The 23,814-nt window shown below is 53.9% G+C and overlaps 6 protein-coding genes across 6 annotated transcripts; 3 read left to right on the top strand and 3 right to left on the bottom strand.

Annotated features, from left to right (window-relative positions):
- Positions 1 to 585: 585 nt before the first annotated feature.
- On the top strand, positions 586 to 1,527 carry J4E93_007951 (uncharacterized protein; the record flags this gene model as incomplete). The annotated part of the gene is made up of 2 exons (XM_049345854.1): positions 586 to 755; positions 816 to 1,527. The coding sequence occupies 2 exons, from the start codon at positions 586 to 588 to the stop codon at positions 1,525 to 1,527; spliced, it is 882 nt and encodes a 293-aa protein (XP_049196787.1).
- A 3,234-nt stretch (positions 1,528 to 4,761) lies between these two features.
- Positions 4,762 to 8,952, bottom strand: J4E93_007950 (uncharacterized protein; the record flags this gene model as incomplete). The annotated part of the gene is made up of 1 exon (XM_049345853.1): positions 4,762 to 8,952. The coding sequence occupies one exon, from the start codon at positions 8,950 to 8,952 to the stop codon at positions 4,762 to 4,764; it is 4,191 nt and encodes a 1,396-aa protein (XP_049196786.1).
- A 1,614-nt stretch (positions 8,953 to 10,566) lies between these two features.
- J4E93_007949 (uncharacterized protein) lies at positions 10,567 to 12,761 on the top strand (the record flags this gene model as incomplete). Its single annotated transcript, XM_049345852.1, has 5 exons — positions 10,567 to 10,806; positions 10,859 to 11,089; positions 11,153 to 11,328; positions 11,395 to 11,541; positions 11,591 to 12,761. The coding sequence occupies 5 exons, from the start codon at positions 10,567 to 10,569 to the stop codon at positions 12,759 to 12,761; spliced, it is 1,965 nt and encodes a 654-aa protein (XP_049196785.1).
- A 1,317-nt stretch (positions 12,762 to 14,078) lies between these two features.
- J4E93_007948 (uncharacterized protein) lies at positions 14,079 to 14,918 on the bottom strand (the record flags this gene model as incomplete). Its single annotated transcript, XM_049345851.1, has 1 exon — positions 14,079 to 14,918. One exon carries the CDS (start codon positions 14,916 to 14,918, stop codon positions 14,079 to 14,081), a length of 840 nt encoding a protein of 279 aa, XP_049196784.1.
- Positions 14,919 to 16,732: 1,814 nt separating this feature from the next.
- J4E93_007947 (uncharacterized protein) lies at positions 16,733 to 18,016 on the top strand (the record flags this gene model as incomplete). The annotated part of the gene is made up of 1 exon (XM_049345850.1): positions 16,733 to 18,016. The coding sequence occupies one exon, from the start codon at positions 16,733 to 16,735 to the stop codon at positions 18,014 to 18,016; it is 1,284 nt and encodes a 427-aa protein (XP_049196783.1).
- A 200-nt stretch (positions 18,017 to 18,216) lies between these two features.
- On the bottom strand, positions 18,217 to 20,739 carry J4E93_007946 (uncharacterized protein; the record flags this gene model as incomplete). Its single annotated transcript, XM_049345849.1, has 3 exons — positions 18,217 to 18,641; positions 18,710 to 20,509; positions 20,559 to 20,739. The coding sequence occupies 3 exons, from the start codon at positions 20,737 to 20,739 to the stop codon at positions 18,217 to 18,219; spliced, it is 2,406 nt and encodes an 801-aa protein (XP_049196782.1).
- Between the last annotated feature and the right edge of the window lie 3,075 nt (positions 20,740 to 23,814).

Genomic DNA, 23,814 nt, shown 5'->3' with positions numbered 1-23,814 from the left:
TGATGAAATTCCTGCGAGCGCACCAGCTCCGAAGAAACCTGTTGGCAGACCACCAGGTCGCCCTGCTATGGTACCGACCCGCGGTTCAAGTTCTGGAAAGCGTGGTCGTGGACGTCCAAGGAAGACTACGTGAAACGTCGATTAGCCAGGCGTTTGGAGCTTGCATTTACATAGGGCTGTTTGTTTGTTTGCTCATATACCATTGTTTCTTAGCAAGGCGTGGTCGACATTACTCGGGGCATCTCCTCGCAAATACTGAGGTGGGCGTCCCGGTGCATCATTGTCCACCATCATAGATGAAGCGTCGAATTCGATATTTGAGGTTGCAACATGTATAGTAGCTGCAATGCACAATACGATACGGTAGAATCTTTCAGAGCGAGTGCATAAATTACACTGGTCACACAAAAGATTCGTCTTCTGCGGACAGGGTTTGAAGGCGACTCAGCCAATTCATGTGCACGTGATCTCGCACCGGGCTTACAGACGCGTCTTCCCACTTTAACGCCAATCCCACCCTGCCTCGCGATCGCAATCCCATCAACAACACCCACAATGCCGCCACTCCACATCAAAACTATTACTATGGGTGCGTTCAAGGATGTCTTGTCGCGTTACCCTGCAATGGTGCCCGAGAAGCTACGCGACTTGGACGCGCAACGCTATGACATCATTCGCAAAGCCGTAGCTGCACAAGAAGAAAGCGAGAAACACTTAACGAAAGAGCAAGTGGTGACGCTTGTGGAATGGAAGCTGTATGTGGTATTCTTGAATCGAGATAACATATGCAGTTTTTTGAACTAATGGCGAAACAGGAAGCACGGCACGTTTCGTCCAGCCTTACTAGGCCTGGTCCAAAGCAACACGCCAGAGGCAGTTGAGAAAACAACCAAAAAAGCCTACGCTGCGCTCTGGAAGAGCAAATCATCCCATCCTGATGCTATCCCCGCGCTCAAGATCCTTGTGGGGTTGAAAGGCGTAGGTCCGGCAACCGCATCTTTGCTTCTCTCTGTTCTCCGACCTGCAGAGATACCCTTCTTCTCTGATGAACTATTTAGGTGGTCTGTCTGGGATGATGAAATAGGGAGCGCAAAAGATGGAACCGGCTGGCAGAGGAAGATTAAGTATAACGTCAAGGAGTATGAGATGATGCTTGACCGTGTGTCCAAACTAAGGCAGAGATTGCGAAGAGGGTTCGGGCAGAGGGATACTTTGGCGATGGCGATTGACGTTGAGAGAGTAGCTTGGGTACTCGGAAAAGAGGGATTGGATGTTAGTGTGCAGGAAGATGAGACAGAGGAGCATGAGGGAAACGATGCGGATGTGCAAGCTGACACGAAGGCGGAGGAGGATGAAAAGGAGAAAGACGAAGTACAGCAAGAAGAGATCTCAACAGTAACGAAAGAGGGCAGCGGTGACGAAGCAACGATTGCAAAGCCCGTAGCGAAGAAAGGTACGAAACGTAAAGCGTCGGAGGCCAAACCACCTATCGAAGGTACCCGCAAGAGTACGCGGACGAAGAAGTAGGCCATCATCAGCATATCTCAACCGCTTCCCAATCGAGCGCAACCACAGATGGAGGAAACACATGTGCAGGTATCAAGACCAACTAGTCTCCAGCATTCAACACAGATCACGCATCTCGACGCTCGCCCGTCACTATATCCGGATCGCAATAATCCCGTTATCGTTATTCCCTCTTACCAATTCACCACACCGATGCCGCTTATCATCGGTGTTCATCACTCTTCCCTATCTAACCGTCACTAAGGCATGAACATGCATACCTGACCCTACGTATCATTTTCATCACAGTATCTCACACCGGTCAACGCAATCCTCATTCATCCTTCTAGCTCGTTCCCTCGTCTCCTCAGCACGTTCCTGCCCACCGTAACCGAGCCAACCCTCCTGATCGGTGTGACGCCCATATGTCATGCATATCGGCATCAGCAAAAACGCGGACATGCTGGAACACAACAAGCGACTTAGTGTTTCGTATCTACGGAAGTTTTTTCCCGTCGAATCAAGCCCTGAAATGGGTTTCTTGGGGTGAGGTAAGATCTGACTAGGTGCCCTTGCTTAGTCTACATCCAGCAAAACCTCGTATACCCGGAGATGAACACAGCGGGGTCTGGGAGTGGTGTTACGTGAGATGCGAGATGTGTGATGAGAAAGTTGTCATGGCCGGTGTAGGTGTATGTCATGCATGAAGAGGATGACTGCCACGCGAGAAATTGCGGGGAAGGAAAGGCGCCTTGAATACAATGGGCAATGATTTTCAGCTAAAAGCGAGGAATGTGATGGGATGTGATGAGATTAGGCGGGCGACATAAGGTTGTCTCTTAGTGAAGAAGTCGGAGTTCGGAGCGTGCCGAACGGGATATGTCACTGGTTGGCTTGATGGAGCAAGTTTGCCGCGGGGGTCTAATGGAGTTGATGGAGATGAAACGGCTCTTGGATTGCGGCAAAGCGCGCTTGTGGGGAAATGGTGGTGATGATGACTCGCAGGGTGGTTTATCGCTCATAGTTGGAACCTGGACTTCGCTCATGGCGCGGCTGTGGAAAATCGCAGTCGCTTCTAGGTAACATCAAATGGATAGAGTATGCACAACGAACCGTTGAAACACATGGCATGGCCAAACAAGAACTCCCGAAGCAGTACTGGTAGTGTTCAGCACATATGCACGTAGCTGTCAACCTGCACTTCTCACTCCATGCGGAAGGGCAGTCTCCTTCCGTGCTTCTGTTTCCTGCTTCTTGACCCGCATTCACACACTCCGCACCTCTTTCTACCACCCCATCCAATATCCCCCAAATTACACATTCCTGCACCAGTCCCCCAATCCAGCAGCACACCCGCCCCCACAACCCCATAGCACCACGTCCGTCCGGCTCCCTGTAATCCAACGCATGAGCCTCGGATCCGGCAACCGAAGCGAACGGGAAACAAGGGAGACAACTCCGAACCCAGCGTGCTGGTATAGGTAGAAAAGAAGGAGATTGACCACTATAGTGCTTCAGCCTCGCTAGATACGGGCTAGGAGATGTGAATCCGGGCTTGTTGCTTGATTGTGATGGGAACTGCACCTTTGAGGGTGCTTGCGAAGTGTTAGTTAATGTCCATGCGGTGTACGCTGTATACGCTGCGTGTATGTAGACGACGAAGAACGCTACTTGTAGCCAACCTAGGATTGTGTGTGCTAAGCCCCGCGAAACATCTTTCGCGCGCAACTTTTAGCGGTGGTGCACATCACCTCACCTCACCTCGCTTGCAGCCTCCCTCCACGTCAAACACCAACGAGCTAGCCACGATCCTGCACGTCAATATAGTCTTTACCCAACTGAGCCCATCCTCCCCCAACCTCCGCGTTAGCCACAACTTCAACCATTTCCAGCTTGATGCACTTTCCCATGTCTCCGTCCTCATGCAATCGCATCTCCCTGCCAAACATATGCATGTGCGCCCTTTCAAGTTTTTTGCTCAAACCAGCCCTGGGCTAGCCTCAATCGCCCCATCGGTGAGACATCTGCGGGTCGCTCATTCCAGTAGCCTTGCTATCTACTTACGTGCTTGCGATATGATGACTTGCATACAGTTATCCGTTGTCAGTCAGAAGAAAAAGGGAACAACCACTTGGACGTTTATGCAGGTAAGAGAAGCGTGGATCCCCCGATCCGTACACCTGCATGCATGCAGGTTGCGCGATCGGCGATCTGTGGTCAACATGTTTAATGTCGGTAATGTTGGTGCGAGAGGAAATTGGCACGAGTTCAGCAGCGTATTTTCAGGGTACAGCAACGTTGGGAACAACCTCCGTGTCCGGGTAAGGCGGCTCGTTGGAAAAATAAGAGATGGCGGCGGTGACATATCGTTACTACATATATTACTGATGTATATACCGCTCGGGAGTCGGTAGAAATACCGATCGGTTGGGAATTCTTTGTTGGGAGATTGGTTACATGCAGGTGTGTCGCAAGTCGCAACAGGAGCGATGTCGGAAATTGACTTTTCCTTTTACTATGGGGTGCCGAGTTGCTAGGGGAGGAGGGAACCGCAGATACGGTTGCGGTTGTGGTTTGTCAGGGGTGGAGATGGCTCGATGCATGTCGAACCGAGGTGTGTGGAGAAGAATAGCATCATCACTGAATACGGTGAAGATCCTCATGTTGAGTCAAGTTCAACAAGAATCAGGCATTATGCCTGTTGATGCATTATACTACACGGCTTGACAAACAGCCAATATGCTATCAAAGACACTTCAAAGAAGCGAAGAGTAGTAACTAGCTAAGGACACTGTAATCCATCCCCTTCAGTCTGCCTGCCATATGCGAAACAGCTTCCCAGGAAAGCCAAAGCCCCCTTGTTGAGCGCATCGCTTGCCGAGGCTATGTTCTCATCGATCATCAACAATTCATCCTTCATTCTCAACCAAACGGAGGCCCAGGCCACACAAGAGAAAAAGTGGAAATAGATACAGAATGGTAATAGTAAATGTTGAGAAGAGAAAAGAGACAACGCCGTCTTTTAAAAACGCTCGCCGATGCATGCAGCCTAGATCCAAGCTAAGTGAGAACGCCCTGCGCCTGCCCTTGGTGGTAGTGGTAAATTCATGTTGTTGCTCTGTAATTCGTATATGTACACACGCGTGAAACGGGAATCCAATGTATGTGTATTCGTACAGCGGGTAGATCTTGGGTATCGTGTAGTTGATGACGGAGATGACAGTAAAGTTGTCAGTGTACGGTATGTGGGTGTTGTTATTGCGATTCAGCTGTACGTTCGTGCGCTGGCTCTAGCTCGGGTGGAGGAATCTTCTTGACTGTTCCGTTGCTTCCACTGCGAGTGGATCGCCGGACGTGAATGCTGGCACGAGCAAGTTCGCCATTCGAAACGGAGTTGCTTCGTTGCGATGATGACGCGACAGACCTCTTCTTGCTGCTGAAGTTCAGGACCATTCCGTCGTCGCTCTCTGAATCGTCCTCGCTTTCAACGGCGTGGTCGCCATCGTAGCCAGCAGCGTCATCGATAGAGGCCTCAAGGTGATTGGCTGAAGCTGCTGAGATCCAAGAGTGTTCGTCAAAGGAACCGCAACCGACTTGAGTTGGGGAGCCGGCCGACGCGACGGAGGGAATTGATGGGTTTGATTCGGATTGTGACATGGCAGAGAACTGGTCTTCGGAAGAAGAAAGAGCCAGCCCACGGCTTGATCCACCAAGAGGGCTATTCTCAGAGGACTGATCGTTTCGGTGCCAGCTTTCTCGATTGTTGTGTTGATTGAAGACTATCTCGTCGTCTGGGCTTGGAGGACATGCAGTCTGTGCATGAGAAGACGAAGGCCGTGATCGTGTAATAGAGTCGGTTCGCTCACGAGCTGCTGACTGTTCTACGCCAAGTCGGCGACGGTACTCATCCTTCGCACGATCAAAACGGTCATCCGACTTTTTTCGTGCAATCGAGGTAGGGCTGGAGGGTCTTTGATCGCCGGCTTGGAGCAGTTGCGATGATCGTCTGGAGTCGGGCGCCATAGCAAGAGTGGGTCCAGCTTCCTGGCTATTTACGGTTGCCCAGTTTCGATGCAGGCGTGAAGACAGCGACGACAATGAGGACTGCCGCGACGAGGGGTCAAGACGTTCAAAAGACTGAGCTTCAGAATGGCTAGGCGATGAGCTTCGAGCAATGGGAGACATGTCTTTTAAGGCGTCAGGTTGATTGACTTGACCGGAAGCACATGTAGTGCTGATTGCCAGGCTTGGGACGCCATGGGCATCGTCGTCTCCACCAACGAGTCTATCGATTGACCTCGCGCGGCTATGTTGTTTTGGGGGCTTCAACTTGTCTCTGCTTCTCATGCTGTTGACCACACGCCGTGGCAGACCACCGAATAGACCGCCCAACTGTGAGCCACCAGGTGTATCTAGGGCCGTTGGGGTACCAGGTAGAGCTGGAGGAAAACCTGGAGATGCGGTTCGACCAGGAACTAAATCCGCTTGACGGATAGTGCTTATGGAAGATATAGCGCGGTCTTGCATTTGCGGTCGCTGTTGCTGTTGACTCTCGAGCATCTGGGCGGGTGATGCAGTACGGGAGTTGGGACTGTCAAAGTACCTTGACCGTTCTCTCGCCTCCGGACTCGCAGTAACACTGTGAGAGAGCGGATGCTCAGCTTCACGCGAGCGGGTCAGAATTTCTAGGATAGCACCAGGAGCTAGACTGCCACGTCGGCCTTCATAGGGCCGGGCGTCTTGGCTGATGGTACTACTTGAAGAGTTTGCGCTGATATTTGGGGGGGCGTCCTGGTTGGTAGCGGAGCTCTGCGCACGGCGTCTTGAGCCTGAACTGCGAGTTGTGAAACCTTTGACAAACTCGGATGTCTTCTTAGCGGCTGAGCGGAGGCGGTCGACGAAACCGATAGGGACAACGGCCTCTTCGACATCCTCTTTGGAAATTTGAATCCTTCTTCCATCATAGGACTTGCTAGGGTCTGTCTCTTCTGCCCATGAAATGTGGTTGGGAATACCGGATAGCAGCCACGGGTGACGCTTGATCTCTGGTATAGTGATGCGACGTCGCGCATCCTTGATCAGCAATCGTCGCAGCAGGTCACGTAAGTTTTCATCAACCTCTTCGTATTCCAGATCATGCGGTGCTCTCTTGGTGCTCGTCATTGGCTGACTGTTGCGTCCGTGGGAGTTGGGTCGCGAGTTCGATTGCTCAGCGACGGGTTTTAGCCGATACCTAGGGATGTAGGGCTCATCTTCGCTGATGACCTTCATCAGCGTGAATGTGTTTGTGTCGTGAAAAGGCACGCGTCCGTAGATGAGACAGTACAGCGTGACGCCCAGGGCCCAGATGTCGATCCCGCCGTCGATGAGGGGAGTCTCTGCGTCAATCTCTGTACGGCAGAGCTCGGGGGCGTAGAAGGCCGGGGTTCCCACAGTCTTCGCTAGCTCAATAGCTTCGTCAACCTCCTGGTAGTCCGACTCAGAGTGTTCGCCGTTGCTTTCATCAGTCTTTTGCCGTCCCAAGTACGACACACCAAAGTCAGATATCTTGATGCGATGCTCCCTGGTTACAAGAAGATTGGCAGGTTTGATGTCTCGATGGATGACGTTTTGATAGTGCAGGTATTCTATACCCAAGACAGTGTCCTTGAAGGCTTCCCAAGCTGCATGCATGGTCATCAGAGGGACGTAATTGAAATGTTCAGGGATCTCTTCGCCAGAGTCGGTCACACGTGACGAGGAACTGCCAGCAACGCTCGGTACGCGGCCTCGGACGAGCTCCGTATCGTAAGGGCCGTACATGGTTCCTTCAAGCCCATCAGCCCAAGAGTTGTTTACCGGCTCAGGTGACCGGAAAGCGGTCTCCATGTGGTCTTCGTGGTGGCCTGCGACGTCTGATCGCTCGCGAAACTGGACGCGGCTGTGCGGACGCTCATCTTCTAGATGAGATGCTTGCGAGCTACGTCCGTTATCGGAGCCCTCGTCTTCAGAGTCGGTTGCAAATTCCAAGCTCCAGGGTTGGTTGGAGGAGCCGTCTTTCCGACGTAGGTGAGCCTCTCTGGCCATGCGACGTTGTTGACGGGCAAGCTTCTGGTGGGCGATGCGGATGATCCTTTCGTCTTCTAGTGTTGCACTGTCATTGTCGAAAATGCCCTGGGACTCGCGCTTGAAGCGACGCCATTCGACGAGACAGATCTCTCTGGCACCCTCAGTCCGCCACTTGACTTCACCCAGCTCGACGTGCTCAAGTACTATATAGACCTTCTTCTTAGCTGGGTCATCTATAACCTCGAGCAAGCTGACGATGTTGGGGTGGCGGGCCTTTTTGAGGATGGCTATCTCGCGCTTGATCTTGTCTTCGTGGCTGTTGTTCTTGCCGAGGCGGCGACGCTTGGAGTAGCGGTCGACGATCTTGATGGCGACGTAGCGGCCGTGCACCAGGTCCTTGCCCAGCTTGACCTTGCCATGAACGCCTCGGCCAAGCTCGTCGATGATCTCGTACTGGTTCACAATCTTGCGTCCAGAGACGGGGTCGGCCTGGACATCGGCAATGTGGGTCTCCTTGGGCGCCTGGCGGTGGGTATGGTGGAGCCAGGGCGTGGAATAGGTGCCGTCGTCGGGCTGGTCGGGCTCCTGGGAAGGGCGGCGGGTGGTGGGGTTGAAGAGGCCAGGGCTGCTCACCGGTGAGTTGCCAACAGTGCGTGGGGCCGACTCCATAATGTCCCTGTAGTGCTCGTGGGAGAGGCCGAAGGCGCCGAGGCTGGACAGCGAGTTGGCGGCCGAGTGTGAGGGGTGGGAGCTGCGGGAGCGCACGATGGGCGGGACATAGGGCTGGGGGTACTGCTGCAGGTGGAGGGCAGCATAGGACTGGTTGGGGTAGACGGGCCCATCGCGGTGGCGGGGAGGGAGGGCGTAGGGGTGAATGGGATCGACTGAGTTGGCCCGCACGGTCGTGTTGCTGGCCGTCGAAGCGTGTGAAAGGTCTCTCATGAAAGCCGGGCGGTCGGGAGGTGGTGCAGCGGCGGGCGAGGCCTCGTTGACGGTGGAGAGCGAGGCCTGCGAGGCGTGGGCGCTCGTGCTGGGCGAGGGGTTCGACGAGGCGGGCGTGTCGCGGGGGATGGGCGACGAGTAGATTCGGAGGGGTTGTGGAGAGAAGTACGAGGGCTCTGGGTCGAGCGTGTGTATCTGCGATAAGAGGCTGGCGTTGAGGGCCTCTGGCACGGAAGGCACCTCGGAGCGGGGCGTGCAGTCGTTCTCGTCGTCCTGGCCTTGACTCGGCGGCGACCCGCCATGTTGCCCTTCTCTTTCTTCATCGACAGTTTCTGGTGCTTCTGGTGCCTCTGGTGCGTCCTGGGTCGGGGGGCACACAGATGACGCCGGCGACGAGTGCGCCTGGTCGTCCCGCACTTCCCCTTCCGCTGTCAGGCCCGCATTCGGGTCGACCATGGCAACCACAGCTCAGGACGTGTCAGCTCAGCAGAGGCGTGCAACCATGCCAGCCCGTCTACGGTTTGTCGAGGCGCACGTCGTGGGCGGATAGTCTCATGTCGCGCTGGGCTGGGCGGCGGCGGCGGTGTCACAGTGAGGGCAATGGCGTGGGTGCACTGGTCCTGTGAATCGTCGTCGGGGTGAAGATGGTGGCAGTGGGCCGTGGTGGGCTCAACGGCTCGATATGGATTTGGTTGAGAGACACGATCGGCTCAGTTGCGCTTTTCCCTCTGGGGCAGTGATGGGCGGGATAGTCAAGAGTATTTCGGGCCCCATAGATGACGCTCTGAAGCGGGAGAGACACGCCGGGGCTCGCAGCAAAAGGTGGAGACGCTATGTATCGCGCTGGGCATAGGCGAAGACGCAGATAAAGGCCGTCAGGGCAAACAACGACGCGCTGCACGGCAAGAGGGCAATGGCACCGGCGACCAGAGGCCTCACAATGCGCCCGGTGGAGCGATTTCTTGTTGAGCGAGCCACGAGCGATATGGGCAACTTTTTGTCTTGGGGGATCTGCCACTCGACGGCAGCGAGAGTATCACCTACATGGTGCTAGCATGCAGGTGACAAGAACGGGTATGGCTGCATGCACTAGTCCCTCACTGGCGAGCCCGGGCCCTTGCTCTGCCCTCAACAACAGGTGGCGTTCAGCTGTTCGAGGGGTGTGGTTCGTTTGCAGCGCCCTCGTCCAAACTGCTCTACGCAGCGCCATCAGCATGTGCCTGTGTGCTCATCCCAGCGGTGCGCGCGCATGGGTCGCCTCTGCCGCCTCCGGTTGCGTCGGCACCCGTCACTTGGGCCCATGCAGCAGCCATTAGATGAGGAAGCGCGATAAGCACCCTGGAGAAACTCTAAATCCCTCCCTGCAACATCTGCCATCATAGCACATGGCGACTGACGGACCCTCTCTAGCACAAGCCCTTCCCCAGATTTACCCTCGCTGAGCGTCAGGTACTCGCTTTGCTTCTTCGTTCCCGCCGCGATATCGCTGGCATGGGCTGCCATGTCCAATCTCACTATCGCTGCGTCACTGGCGCGCTGACGAGCAATTGGCGCGCCCCGTATCGTCATTGTTGGGCCGGCACACACAGCCATCGTACCACGAGCGTCCAAGGGGGGCAAACTGGCAACAATCCCATCCAGCGTCCTCGCGCCCTGCTCCCTCCTCCCTCGCCCCTCGCCATGCCACGATGGCGCTCCAGACCGCCTGCAGTCACCGGTAGATTATCAATCGTGACCTATCGTGAGATTGACCGGCCTCGTACGTGCACTGTCGCACGGCGGTGCATGCTGCAAAGGGCCAGCGCAGATGAAGCCGAGTCTAGGCGCCGCCCGTCTCCTCAGCAATCATCGTGAAAGTCCTAATCCGGTAAGGCACGCAGCATCAATTTTCTGCACCGGGGCGCGCTTGAGCTTGGATGCATGACAAACGTGACTGCCTGTGCAGCGCGCCAAGGAGCTAGACCACCGGCTTCGCATCCTCACCATCTCCTGCGAATCTCATCTCACTCTGCTCGCCAACCATTGCCCCGGCCTTCCGCCTGTGCTCGCTGTTTCTTGCTCTATTACCCAATGCCGACCCGCACCAACACTGCGAGGGACACGAATCCGAGCGGGACTGGTGCTCCACCACGCGCTCCGTCCAACAGCTATCGTGACTCGACGCTAAACATCTTCGCTCTGCTGCTTGCCTTCCGCATCGTCAACGCACTAACCCTGCGCTCCTTTTTCCAGCCCGACGAGTTCTTCCAGTCCCTCGAACCTGCATGGCAGCTTGCGTTTGGCCCCGCCAGTAATGCCTGGATCACCTGGGTAAATCCACTTCAGAGTGCTCCAGTATCCCCAGTCCGCTCACCGTGGCCAGGAATGGAGATCCCAATTGCGCTCGTCCCTGCATCCAGCGCTATTTGCTGCCGTCTATCGAGTCGCGGCACATGTTGCTGACCTCTGTGGCTTGACCTTGCCTGCTAAAGCCGAACTACTCCTAGCTGCCCCGAAAGTTACCCAAGCCGTCTCTGCAGCCTTGCTTGATTGCTACACATGGAAACTTGCGGAAAAAGTCTACGGTCGTGGCAGTCGCACTGCCCTCACTACTGTACGCGACCATCCCGCAAATTTAATCCTGCAATCTCTGATATTTGATCCCACCTACTTCTAGCTTGCATTGTCTGTCTGCAGCCCGTGGCAGTGGTTCTGCGCGACCCGAACACTATCCAATTGTCTTGAGACTACCATCACTGCTGTCGCTATTTACTATTGGCCTTGGCAGGGTGCAGCAACAGCTAGCAAGGGTCAGACGCATATCGCACACCACGACCTCGGCTCCCTCTCAGAGTAAGTCGTGGAATCAAAAACACCCTTTGTCTGCTCCGCCACCACTTTAGGCTCATGCTCGTGCAGGTTGCGCCTGTCACTGCTGTTGGCAGCGCTTGCGTGTATTCTCCGGCCCACCAATGCACTCATCTGGCTGTCCGTATCCATCCCAGTTCTATGGCAAGCCTCACATCGGCTGCGCTATGTGTTGGTCCGTGAGATCCTGATTTGCGGGTAAGCCTTCCCTCTCCTTGCATCCGCTGCACGTTTTTCGTCCCCATAGTGCAAGGCTCCATTGCCGGGCTTTGCGTTCTCTGCAGACTACCCGTGCCCCGAGGTCACCAGACCACAATCCGACTGACGATGCTAGCTCCGCCGTCCTGGTATTGTCAGTCGCGACCGATCGGCTCTATTACAGGGTCTGGACTCTTCCGCCGCTTAGATTTCTCTATTTCAACATCGCTCAGTCGTTAGCCGTCTTCTACGGGAGGAACCGCGGCGACTACTATTTGACCGAAGGTTTGCCGTTGCTCCTCACGACATCGTTGCCATTTGCCGTTGTTGGCTTGTGGCAGTCGTTGAGGGGCCTAGAGCCACGCAGCTCAGCCAAAGGCGACAGCCCGGTTAATACAGCAGTTTCAGGTCAAGATGCTACGGGCAGTCAGATACTAAGCCGTCTATCATGGACGGCGATGGTCATGACCGCTACGCTGAGTTTGATATCGCACAAAGAAGTTCGCTTTCTTTACCCAGTCCTACCATTCCTTCACATAATCGCCGCCAGGCCACTCAGCAAGTTCCTACCTCCTCGCGCTGCGCTATCGCACAAAGCAGTCGTCCTGTTCTTGCTTGCTGTAAACATCCTACTTGCAGGCTATGCCTCTCAAGTTCACCAGCGTGGAGTCATCGATGTACTCGCCTACCTCCGCCATAAACATGAAACGCGCAACAGCCTATTACACTTCCGTGGCAATAGCGATAGTAACGTCGCTGCTGTGACCAACACAACAGTCGGCTTCCTGATGCCCTGCCACTCCACACCCTGGCGCTCCCACCTGATCTACCCTGAAATCTCCGCATGGGCTTTGACGTGCGAGCCACCCATCGAAATACCCCTCTCCGAACGCTCAACCTATCTCGACGAGGCGGATGAGTTCTACATCAAACCTGGCCCTGTAGCCTGGCTCCGGGCCAATATGGAAGATGTACAGACGATCAAGGCGAGTGGAAGTAGGTCTGGTCAGCATTGGATGCGCCAGGACCCAAAGTTTAAACGCAAGTACCGGCGTGAGTGGCCGCAGAACCTTGTTTTCTTTGAGCAGTTGGAAGGGACGCTGAAGGAGTATCTTGAGGGCACTAGGTACCAGGAGTGTTGGAGGGGGTTTAATAGCCACTTCCATGATGATTCGAGGAGGACTGGTGATGTGGTTGTTTGGTGCTTGGATGGCGTGTGAGGCTCTTCCCAGAGTGTACTCAAATCGTTGTATAACATTGTAACATTATATAAAATCATCCAGATGATGTAGCCTCGCATCGTTCCTGCTTTCCATACTACGCAGAGTTTCATCCCATCCCAGTTTCGCCTCTAATATGCCTGGTTAAGTGCCTGCGCCATCCGAGTAGATGCAGCTTAACTTCTCCTCTCCGCTGTACCCAGCGTCCTCGCTCAAACGATTTCCTGAGAGGAAATGCGACCAATACCAAAACACCGAATGATGAGTATCCCATCGCCAACCTGCACGCACACGCTGCAAAGATACGCATATTATAGAACTAAAACAACGAATTTCCTTCCGTCCACAGATAGCACAGTCAACCACCCCCTCTAGCGTCCACCATCATGATCTCATCGACCCTGCAGATCCACATCCCACAAACCAAAAAACCACACCTGGGCAAACACTGCCCTGATCCCAGCACACCGGCCACCCGTCCCTGTACCTGACGATGACTATTCCTTGCCACAGAATCTAAATGCACATCTACGTCTAGAACACCATGATCGTCAGGGCAACAAGACGGCGGTCTGGACGTAAGAAGCAATGTGATGATTAGTGCTGTTGTTAGGCGGGGACCCGAATCTGACCAGACCCTTGAATGGAGGAAAGGGAAAAAGGAAAACCACTGGGCATGGAATTTTGGTGGTACCGAGATCGTGTTTGGGAAAAGCAAAACGTTAAAGGGAAACGAGGTGCATCTCATATAAGCAGAAGCTGAACAGCTCTGGAGCCTACATCGACGTTAGGTCACCTACTTTGCATGTTTCTGTGTCGATGTAGACTGTAGACCTATTCCGTTCTTTCCTGGGTTGACGTAGGGTACGCAGTTTTCACGGCAGCAAAAAACATCGATGAGAAGTTTGGATTCAGTGACTGAAGCTCTCATATGAGCCACACAGTTTGAGATGTATTACTTTTCGTGTAGTATAACATAGGGAATAGGTTCCTGACAATATACCGATGTTCTTTTATCGGCAGTTGCCCTCTCGAATAGCAACAGAAATGAGTAATGTCCAAAAGTTTAAAAGTAACAAACCACCCAATGCACAATGAGAAAGAAAGCACATCTCGCTTGGAGATAGAGAAGCCATCTTCTAGGCCTCAATTAAAAGATATTCCGAGTTGAACGCCTGATCCCGATGCCCGTTGTTGATGATATGCTTCTTGAGCCTGGAACGCCGCGCTGAAACCTCAACTGAGCCGGCAAGCGATCCGGCATGCTCAATGCTCCCTTTCGAACGCCTAATAATGCAATACGACCCAAGGAAAATATCAAGCCAAAGCGACTACCTTTGCGCTAGTGCTTGAGCTGACTGAAGCCGGGGGTGTGGGTGGCGCAGCATCAATTACAGGCGCAACCCAGCCCTCCTGGCGAGCAATCCACATGACCAAGTTGAGATCGAAATTTTCGAAAAAGACTTCATCGAGGAAGCGAGCCTTTGCGCCGGCGTAAGTATGGTATTCCTCGCGAACTGTCTCCGGGTCGACGCCGAGGATTCTCCGGAAGCAGGCGATGGTGCATCCTGTGCGGTGCTTGCCCTTGTTGCAGTGGACGAGGATCGGGTGGTTGGTACGATCCATGATGAGGCGCAGAGCTCGTGACATTTCGCACGATTCGACGCGCACTTCGCCTTTGTTGGCCTTGACGTGAACGTGGAAGTGCTGTATACCAGCCTCCTTCATGAAGCTTTGGTACTCAGGCGAGAGTGGCTCAGGAACTAGGGTGAGGATGGTCTTGATGCCGGTTTCCTTGAGGAATTCGTAGTTCTCCTCCTTTGGATAGCTGCTACGATAGACGCATCCGGGGAGAACTGTGCCGTAGTTTGATGGAGGAGTAAGTGACTGAAGGCGTTCGTGTGCCGAACGGATGGAGACGGCCGGTGTGAGAGTGCCGTAAGACTCGGCTGTGCAGGTGACGGAACACTGGTGACCCTGAGGGTCTACGACGACCTTTAGATCCTCGTGCGTAGTCTCGCCAGCGTGCTGAATGAGCCCGTCGCTTGCAGAGAGTCCGAGAGAGGCGACGAACTCCCTGATCCTCTCGAATACGCTCTCCTGAGCGTTCTGGTCCTGGCTAGGAGACATCGCGGAGTCTCCGTTTGATGAAGACATGTTGAAGCGCTGCGGAGCTTCGGGTTCGAGTGTGAAGGAGGTTGTGAAAGGTATAGGTATGAGCTCAGCTTGTGTTGTACTCGGACGATTTGTCCTATACCCTTCACAGCGCGGATTTTTGGATGCGGAGGTGCTTGGTGGTAGGCCTTGTCGAGTGTCCTTGTGTGCGTTGAGGGTTTGGAAGTCTGACTTGGGAGGATGCTCGAAGACAAGAGACACGGGGGCAGAAGCCGACGCGGGCAGCCTTTATTCTATCAGCCAAATGCTCGTACGTTAGGAGGATAGCTCCGAATACGCGAACTATGGGTTGTCGCCGCTGTCACCCACGGATCCGGCGGCCGTGTCGAGCGCGCGGCGAATGGAAGGGCATGCATTGAAAATGCGGCAGTTCACACAGTGCTGGTGACTGTGCAGCTTCCAAGGTTGCATGAAAGAGTGAAACTTACTTCGCTGTTACCGGCTGGTTACAGGACACATCTTGCGAGCGTCTTGCGGTGATGCAAAGAGGCGTTGATGTTCATTGTGAGTGAGTGAGGTAGGGTGTACTGTGGGCGGGGTGGTGTGCGCAGTAGACGGATATTTGTGTGGTGATGGCTCGGGGCGGTAGCGAAGGATGTCAGCCGTAGTTCGCGGGGAGTGAGAAGTAGTGTATTGTAATGAAGGCTGGTGTTGTGGAAGAAATCGGGCGGGTCGCCCTAGCGCGCCTTTCACTGGTCCGAGCCAGATGCGTCGGAATCAATCCGCTGGCTTGGACCGCCGGTTCCAGGGTCCGCCAAGCGCCGTACGTCACTTGCCGCACCTTCCCAACGGTACTTTGGCTATGCAGGAACGCAGAGCATATAATTCATCGAAATAATTCTGTGGGCTGCGTGCTAGTCCAGTCACCTTGGTACCAGCAAACAGCGCGCGGACCCCGCACCAGTCTTGTCGTGCCTTGCCAAATGACGGCAAGCACAGAGCAAGCGCCAGTAGCACCTGGGCAGTGGGCAAGCTTCGCTAAGTTCGCTTCTGTTCCAAGGCAAACCGCCCCGCTGCATAGCTCCGACCTGGGCGGCGCGTCTCAACACTGTCTCGCTCCCGTGCCTCAGCGACAGGCTTGATACCTTCCAGCGCCGTTGACCTCGTCATCGCTCCACTCGCAACCTACGGAGCGGTGGGTCTCTAGTGCTTGGGTGAACCACGCCGTGTTCGCCAGAACCGCGCGGAAGAATCGGCACAAAAGAGACGCCAATAACACAGTAAGCGCATCAAAGCATTACTGTAGACGGCAAATGCCAGTAGGCGAAGCTTATGGGCCGTGTTCCCAGAGCAAACCGACTATTCGAACACAACGATATCATACTTCGCCTTTGCCCAGCTTATATGCCATCATCAAGGCAACATTCGTAGCCGTTTATCCCGAGTTCTCCTGCTGTCCGAGTCTTGTGGCCGCTTCCTAATCATCGCGACCAAGTAGCCTCAGGGCCTGGACGCCCTGTAGAACTTGGCAGGAAGTATCTCGAAATCTCTATGACGACTCCGCGGCATTCCGTAGGCATCAATGTCCTCGAGAGAGCTAACTGCAGACCCTGATCTGAGGTCACAGGATGATTTCAGGAAATTTCTCCCGTTCGAATATTTCAAAGTTGCATCTCACCACTTTCACGTGAAGACTCGCGTGATCGGCAGCTAACCATGAAAGGCTACGCCCTCATTTCCCCAGAGTCTGTGCGTTTGACCTGCTGGACCTCGGTCACTCCACCAAACAGGAAGCATCGTGACATTTCTCACATCCTCAGCGTAGCCAGTGGCCCCACGTTCTCCGATTGAGCATCATGGAGCCTTCACGCTCGACCTCCCGATCACGTCGCTCCTACCCGAACCTCCACAATCTCTCCATAGCTCCGCTCAGCGCCAAATACCCTCTCGATGCATCCGTACCACCTTCGCCCGACGAGCAAGGCACGCGCACCCCTCGGACGTCGTACATCGCGCAAAAGTCGGCACCTACAACGCCAGGTGTTTTAAGTCTGAGCCAGAGTCGCAGCAGTTCGCGGCAGCGTCCGAAGAAAGCATACGCATACGACAGCTACTTCGTCAACCCCCGTACCGAAGTTCGCGATGTCGGCGACATACCAAAAGCAAAGAGTACTAGTGTCTTGCATCCCGGTGTGAGCTTTGCTGAGGAAGTGGTCAGAGTAGATGATGGAAAACAGAGACACCATACAAGGAAAGGCACAGCGCCCCTACCTCTGCACTCACCACTCGTAAAGCATCACACCAAAGAGTCAAATGAAGAGTGGCTGCACCGCGCTGGTTTGGCAATCGCTGGCGAGACGAGGGACAGCAAGGGTCAGGGTTGGCTTGTGAGACGAGAGAGCTCCACCAGTCTAGTCGGACAAGGTGACGAGTACGAGAAACGCTCTTCACACGAGGATAGGCCCATGGCTCTACTCTCCGGCGAACATGTCGGTGACGCGGACTTTCCTGTGTTCTTCTCGCCGCGCATGTCCAGGGTGGGGAGTCGTATCCCCAGTCGCGTAGGCTCCCGCGTACCCAGCGCACGGCAGAGTCGACGGGGCAGTAGGGTAGGGAGTCGGGCCGATCTCATGATGTCCACCGGATCAAAACCGCAGTCAGGAAGAGCCAGCTTCGAGATCTCTGAGCTAGACGAACGCTTCATCGAGCCTGACTTCATCGAAGCAGACGAAGAAAGCGATGGCGACGAGGAAGAAGTCGCTCGTTTGGCGCGCGAACGCGGGTTCGGGCTTGGAGGTTGGATGGATCGTCTCATCGGATGGACATTGTTCTCTGTCGACGAGGACAGAGAAGCGTCCGATGAGGATGATGCGGAAGATGATAGGAGCTTGCGACTAGACAATCTTACAACGGAGGAGCTGAAATTACGCCGCGAAGTTGAAGCCAAGCGACGGAAGCTTGAACGAGAAGCCATCATTGCTGCGTCTGCTCTGCGGAGACAAGAAGGCGATGCGACAACTACAGACACAGAGAGTCGACCAACGACCGGGGACTCGCAACGTACGACGGCCAATGAAGAGGTCGGCGGTTGGCAAGATGCCGCGTGGCTATTGAGCGTTGCTTCGAAAGCTTTGTTCTGATCACAGTAATTAAAAAGTCAACGGATATACCCAAACTACTGAACTAGGCAGTCAAACCAGCGATTGGATTTCCCCATAATTGCAACTTGCTGCTACAATATACTAGTTTACAGCGCTAGTTAGACCACCCTATCAGCGCTTATATCTTCGGCGCTCAGTGCTTTCCAATTACTTCTCAACCTTCCCCATCTCGCCGTTTCCTACTGCATCCTCAACCCCAGATCCACCTCACCTTGCCCATCCGACATACTAGGCGGTCTATCCTCCTTCTTCGTACCCCAATCACTCTCCGTATCTCCCAGCACAAGCTCCAGCGTCCACCCTTGCGTGAAGAACTCGTGTCCAATCCAGTTCTTGGTGTACACCTCGCCATTCAGCTTAGCACTCTGGATGTAAATATTTTTGTACTCCTTGTCGAAATTGGTGTTACGAATAGTAGCAGTAGCATTCGTGAGCTTGTTAGCTATGGAAACAGTGGGGAAGAAAGGCGGAATGATAAAGTAGACGTTCTGTCCTGGGTTTGGAAAGAGGCCAAGCATGCTGAAGAGTGCGAAAGATGCCATGCTCCCGGAGTCGTCGTTGCCTGGAAGACCGCCGGGTGTAGCGTTGAACCGTGATGGAATGTCTACATTTGGTGTCAGCAAACGCATTCAAACTGGACACTTCCTTGATATCTAGTGCGGCAAGACTTACAGTAATGTGCCCTCTCAGCACTCAACCCAGGTCTTCCCGCAAAATGAGACAGATACACCGTAAGGAACACTGGTTCGTTTCCTATGTCCGCCAGGCCGCTGGTATGGAAGAAGTCCAGTCTGCGCACAAACGTCTCGTCGCCCCCAAGTAGCTCGATGAGTTTCCCAATATCGTGCGGGACGAAGAATATGTACTCCCAAACACTACTCTCAAATGTTTCGGACGGATTTGACGTCAGTGAGCAAAAGTCGGTCAACGGACTGCAGGCAATAGGGTCTTGGTAGCCCCATGTTTCGTTTAAGTTCCTGGGTTGGAAGAAGCCCGTGAAGCCAGTATCTGTACCGTTGATCGAGGAGGTCTGGTCGGATTTGAAAAGGTTCCGCCAGTTTGTTGCGCGCGAGAAGTACTTTTCCGTCGTGTTTTTACCGAGCCCCTTTGCCAAAGTAGCGAGATTGAAGTCGTTGTAAGCATATTCTAGAGATCGCGATATACTCCTTGAGTTTGTACCAAACCCGTAAGGGTCAAAGTCCGACACCGGGATGTAGTTTAGCGATTTCCAACTCGTCAGGCCGCCACGTCCCTCTTGACTCCATTCTAAGGGCTCGTTCTCGGCGTCGTTGACGATGGCTTCGTAGGCGAGTTCCCAGTCTATGCCTGTGATGTTCTTGACGTACGCATCGACTAGGACGTTATCGGCGTTGGAACCGCCCTGTGTCCAGCCTTTGCACGTGCTCATCATGCAGTCTGGCAGCCATCCGCGATGCTTATACGTATCCAGGAGACTTCGTACTAAACTGGACATGATGGATGGCTCCAACACAGTAAGGAAAGGCAGTTGCACGCGCCACATATCCCAGAGACAGTAGAAACTGTCAAAGTACGGCTCATCGCTCTGCCAGTGCGGGTTCTCGCCCGTGTAGTTCTGAGGAGATATCATCGTGCGATAAACAGCGCTCCAGAAGCTGGTCTGTATGCTCGTGTCCACTTCGCCAGTTTCGATGGTAATCGGAGCGAGCTTCTCACGCCAGGCTTCCTCGGCTGACGTGACAAGTCCGTCAAAGTCAAAGGTGGGCCCCGGGATTTCCCTCTCAGCATTTTGACAGGCTTGATCAGTACTGATGAAGCTCAATCCCATCCTTGCTAGCACCGGTCCTGAGAGTGGGCCGTTTAATCGGATGAATCCACCAGCTTGGACGTAAAACAAGTTGAAGCCGCGTGTCACGTAAAGTTCCTTTGGTCGCTCGCCGGCTCTGTCGTTGACCCATACTCCAGAGTCTTTGACAGTTCCTCCGGAAACATCAAGGCAAAAGTATGCCATGTAAGACCCCGCGCCGAAGCTGGGTAAAAAGGTGGCATTCCCTCTCATTCTACCCGATTGTTGGCCGGCATCGGCCTCGATAGCAATAGAAGCGTTTTGTCGACTCGCCCATAAGTCTGTCAGATCAAGCATGATGAGAGGATCGTTGCTTCCATTTCCATTAGATGCTGTGGAGAAGTCGAAGCGGAAAAGTGCAGCATGTTCTGAAACGGCCATATCAGCATGTATGCCGTTTTCCAGTGTTACTCCAAAGTAGCCGGGTCGTGCTTCGATTGAATCGTTTCGATAAGGAGTTGCGCGTGCTGTGATTGGAAACTTGCATGTGTTGATGTCATCGCCTGAGCACAACTGCGGAAAGATGGGGAAGTTGCCTAAGCTTGGATTTCCTCCTGTTCCAGAGTCATGCAAAGCTGAGAAGCCGGTGATGTTGCTGCCGTCCGTGGAGAACCCCCCGGTATTCGCACCGTCCACATCCGCAACGGCTGCAGGGTTTTAGCAATTGGCTATCAATGTTGCGCTCCTGTAGCCGACCTTTTGCCATGCCGTATGGTAGTGTTGCGCCTGCAAAGACATTACCGCCGTCTCTACTACCGATCAATGGGTCCACCCATTGTAATGGATCGAAGTCGGCGGTTTGCTGCGCCAGTGTTCCTGTTATCAACAGCGCTGCAAGCTGTGTAAAGGTCCAGACACAGCGACATAGGCTTTTCATTTCTAGATATAGGCTCGATTCTCGTGTCCGTGAAGTTGTACCAAAATTATCGAGGCGCGTATTATTGCAAGTGATTGGATTGGTCGCTTCGTAGACAGGTCGATGGCACGTGTGAATGCGTCTACGGAGTGGCCACGCAGCGAACGCAACTTGAGCAAGAACGATCGATCAAACATGCCAGTCGCGACTTTCTTAAGTCATTTCAAGTACCGCATGGCGAGTTGAATTGCGTCGGGGTGATCGCAGCTCAACACTGTCCTAGTGGGGTTTATTGCGGGGTAAAGCAACCGACTGTCTGGTACTGCAACCTTAACTGCATCGTAGCATCTGATAATAATCGTCGATGCCTTCGAAGCGCGAGCGACAGGACATGAAGTTGAAGGTCTGAGTCCACGTTCAGCCTTGCACAGCTATCTCGCCGTAGCGTCTCGTCTTGTCGCAGGCCAAGATCGCGCCCAGTCCTGCCTACCCCACAACCGGCTCCTTGTGCTGCTGTGGAACATGTGACCCTGCCGCAAAACCTTATGCAGCGGTACGGAAAGCGCGAAGGAATTCCGGTGGTCATGCATCGAACCAAGGCCATTACCCCGAAATGGAACCACCGACAGAGGGAAGATCGTCCCGATCGATATGCCCTGTGCAGCACTTACGCAGTGCCGGTCGTCCAACGAAGTTTAGGTGCTTACTATGGGCTGCTCTTTTCGATGATTGGCATGGATCCCCACGATCGGAGTGCTGGCCTCGCACGGGTACACGACCCGACCAGTCGGAGATCTCGTGGAAGAACAGGCGCACGTGTGCCTTCCATTAAGACTGACTCTCACAACTTCCCTTTCCCCAAGAGAGCTCCAAGCCCATAAACCATGCACCCTCAAGAATGAAGAACAGTTTCGAGCCTAATTTCACCCATCTTTCCGCTCCAGATTTCTGCCACGTATGATTTGCACCGTCTCGGATCGACCCTGCAATACGGCGACGTCGTGGTCATCATCCACGTTTGCTGTAAGGGTGACGTGGGTTTGCGCAGTCTCCCATCCAGTAAAGACGAGCGCCTCGTGAGTTCCCGGTGCATCGCATCGCCAGCCGTGTGCTACTCTGAACGTGTGATTGCCTCGGAGCTGTTGCGCATAGCTTGTGACAGCCCTTTCGAGATCCTCGACGCACTCTTCCTCAAAACGAAGTCTCTCCATTGCCAATATGGGTGCCTCTAATGGAAGTGAATGTATACCATCTAGTTCCACATGGACAGTCCAACAAAATTGGAGCATATCTTCTTGGGGGCTTAGAACCTCGTCCCGCGCTGGAGATTCTAGGAATTCCAAGTGTGCTTCCAAATTTGGCCATATGCCCAAAATATAGATCAACTTGGGGTCCTCGATGCAGTTGTAAAACTGTGAGCTTGTGTGCAGCTTCTCTCGCACGGCTGACAGGTTCTCAAGCAATGCTGGATCGTCGGCGGCAACATTCTTGAGACGCAATTGGGTTATTTCGAGGACCGCCATGCTTCACCAGGATTGTGAAGAAGGCAGAGCTCGTGTCGTGGACTAGAATAGCGCTGTAGAGAGGATGTGTATGAACACAGTGGTGATGATGGACGGAGAGAACCTGGAACACGGCCGGACGGTGACTGGGGTGAGTTAGCGCCTTGGCATTCCACCCCTACGCCGCGCAGCGATTGAGATTGAGGCCAGTCAGCGGCTACTTCGACACTCTCGCTGCCTGAACATCATCTGTGCCTGGTACGCCTCGCAGGCTTGAGACGGTAATGTTACGCGAAATCTTCCAGCCTCGGTCGATCGAAGGGATCCTATTGGTGTTTGCGGAAACTTCGCATGACCTCGCAGTGCGCCCATCGACCACCGTGGCCACGACGTTACATCACAGCATTCTCTGAAATAGTTGCATGCAAGTACAACTATTATTAAAGAGCTCTCTGGTACATGGGCTCGTGGTGAGTCAAAGGCGACGCCATGTGCACTTCTGCGCCCTCCCAGCAACCCATCTTCTGGACGCCGCCAGTGTCAAGGCAACCTATCGGCGCACGTCTTCCTCTTGGCGATGCTTGTCGCTATCTCGTAATGCAAAAATAGCCTGTCAAACAGCTGCAGGCAACAGTGAAAGCTAGACGTTCCATGCTATCGTTGGTTCGTGATACAGCGACGTCATTGCGACAGAGCCGGCATCACCGGAATGTGCTCGGGATCATCTCGAGGAAGCTGTCTCACGATTTTGATTTGGACTCGCAAAGTAGGCCTGAAGCGGTTGCAAGGCATAGACGCTCTGCCGATTGATGCATATCAGCAGCACAGCCCTCAGAACCACCAGGCGCCATCCAACGGTATGGCTGCATACCGGTGAGCTGTCTAGTAACCGGAGACATCTAGAGCTTCACCATGCTAAACCGTTTTGGGTACTCTGATTATCAGGGCCCTAGGCGAAACCGCGATCCTATTAGTTGGCCGTTTGTTTTACAGTATAGTGCTGTAAGCCCGCCACGGTTCAGCCGTAAACCTGGCGTCCCCTGATTAACGGACCACCCACACCCACGGGGTCGCTTCATACTTCCCGCTCTCGGCCCCCAAAACTGTGCAGTCCACATCTTTAGAGACACAGGATACCGCATACAGAAGAGTATATATCGCCACAGGGGAAGCGAACCCGCAGATCGCTGAATCCTTCTCATATCTCTGATATCAATGTCGTCTCCACAGGATCACGGTACTGTAGTCGAAAGCTCTTCGAGTGACTCACCGACTTTGTCGGATAGTGGAATTGGGAGTGCGCCACCGATGCCTCGCAGACCAATTCCAAGGAAAGGACACACCAAATCCCGCCGCGGTTGTTTCAACTGCAAGAAAAGGTACTGTATCGATGTTCGGGTATTCATATTGTTCAATTGTCCTAATCAGAGCACAGAAGGATCAAATGTAACGAGAGACATCCTGAGTGCCACCATTGTACCAAGGCGGGATTGCAGTGCGAGTATCCAGCAAATATCATTCAAGCAATGCAACGTCTTCCTACTTCACCGCACCCTCAGGAGGGAGGCAACCTAGGATCGATTCCAGGCGTCTT

This window comes from Alternaria ventricosa, assembly GCF_023758065.1.
Source record: "Alternaria ventricosa strain BMP 2768 chromosome Unknown scaffold_15, whole genome shotgun sequence".
NCBI classification, from domain to species: Eukaryota; Fungi; Ascomycota; class Dothideomycetes; order Pleosporales; family Pleosporaceae; genus Alternaria; species Alternaria ventricosa.
Note: the sequence above shows the minus strand (reverse complement) of the source record. Positions and strands in the feature narration are given on the sequence as shown.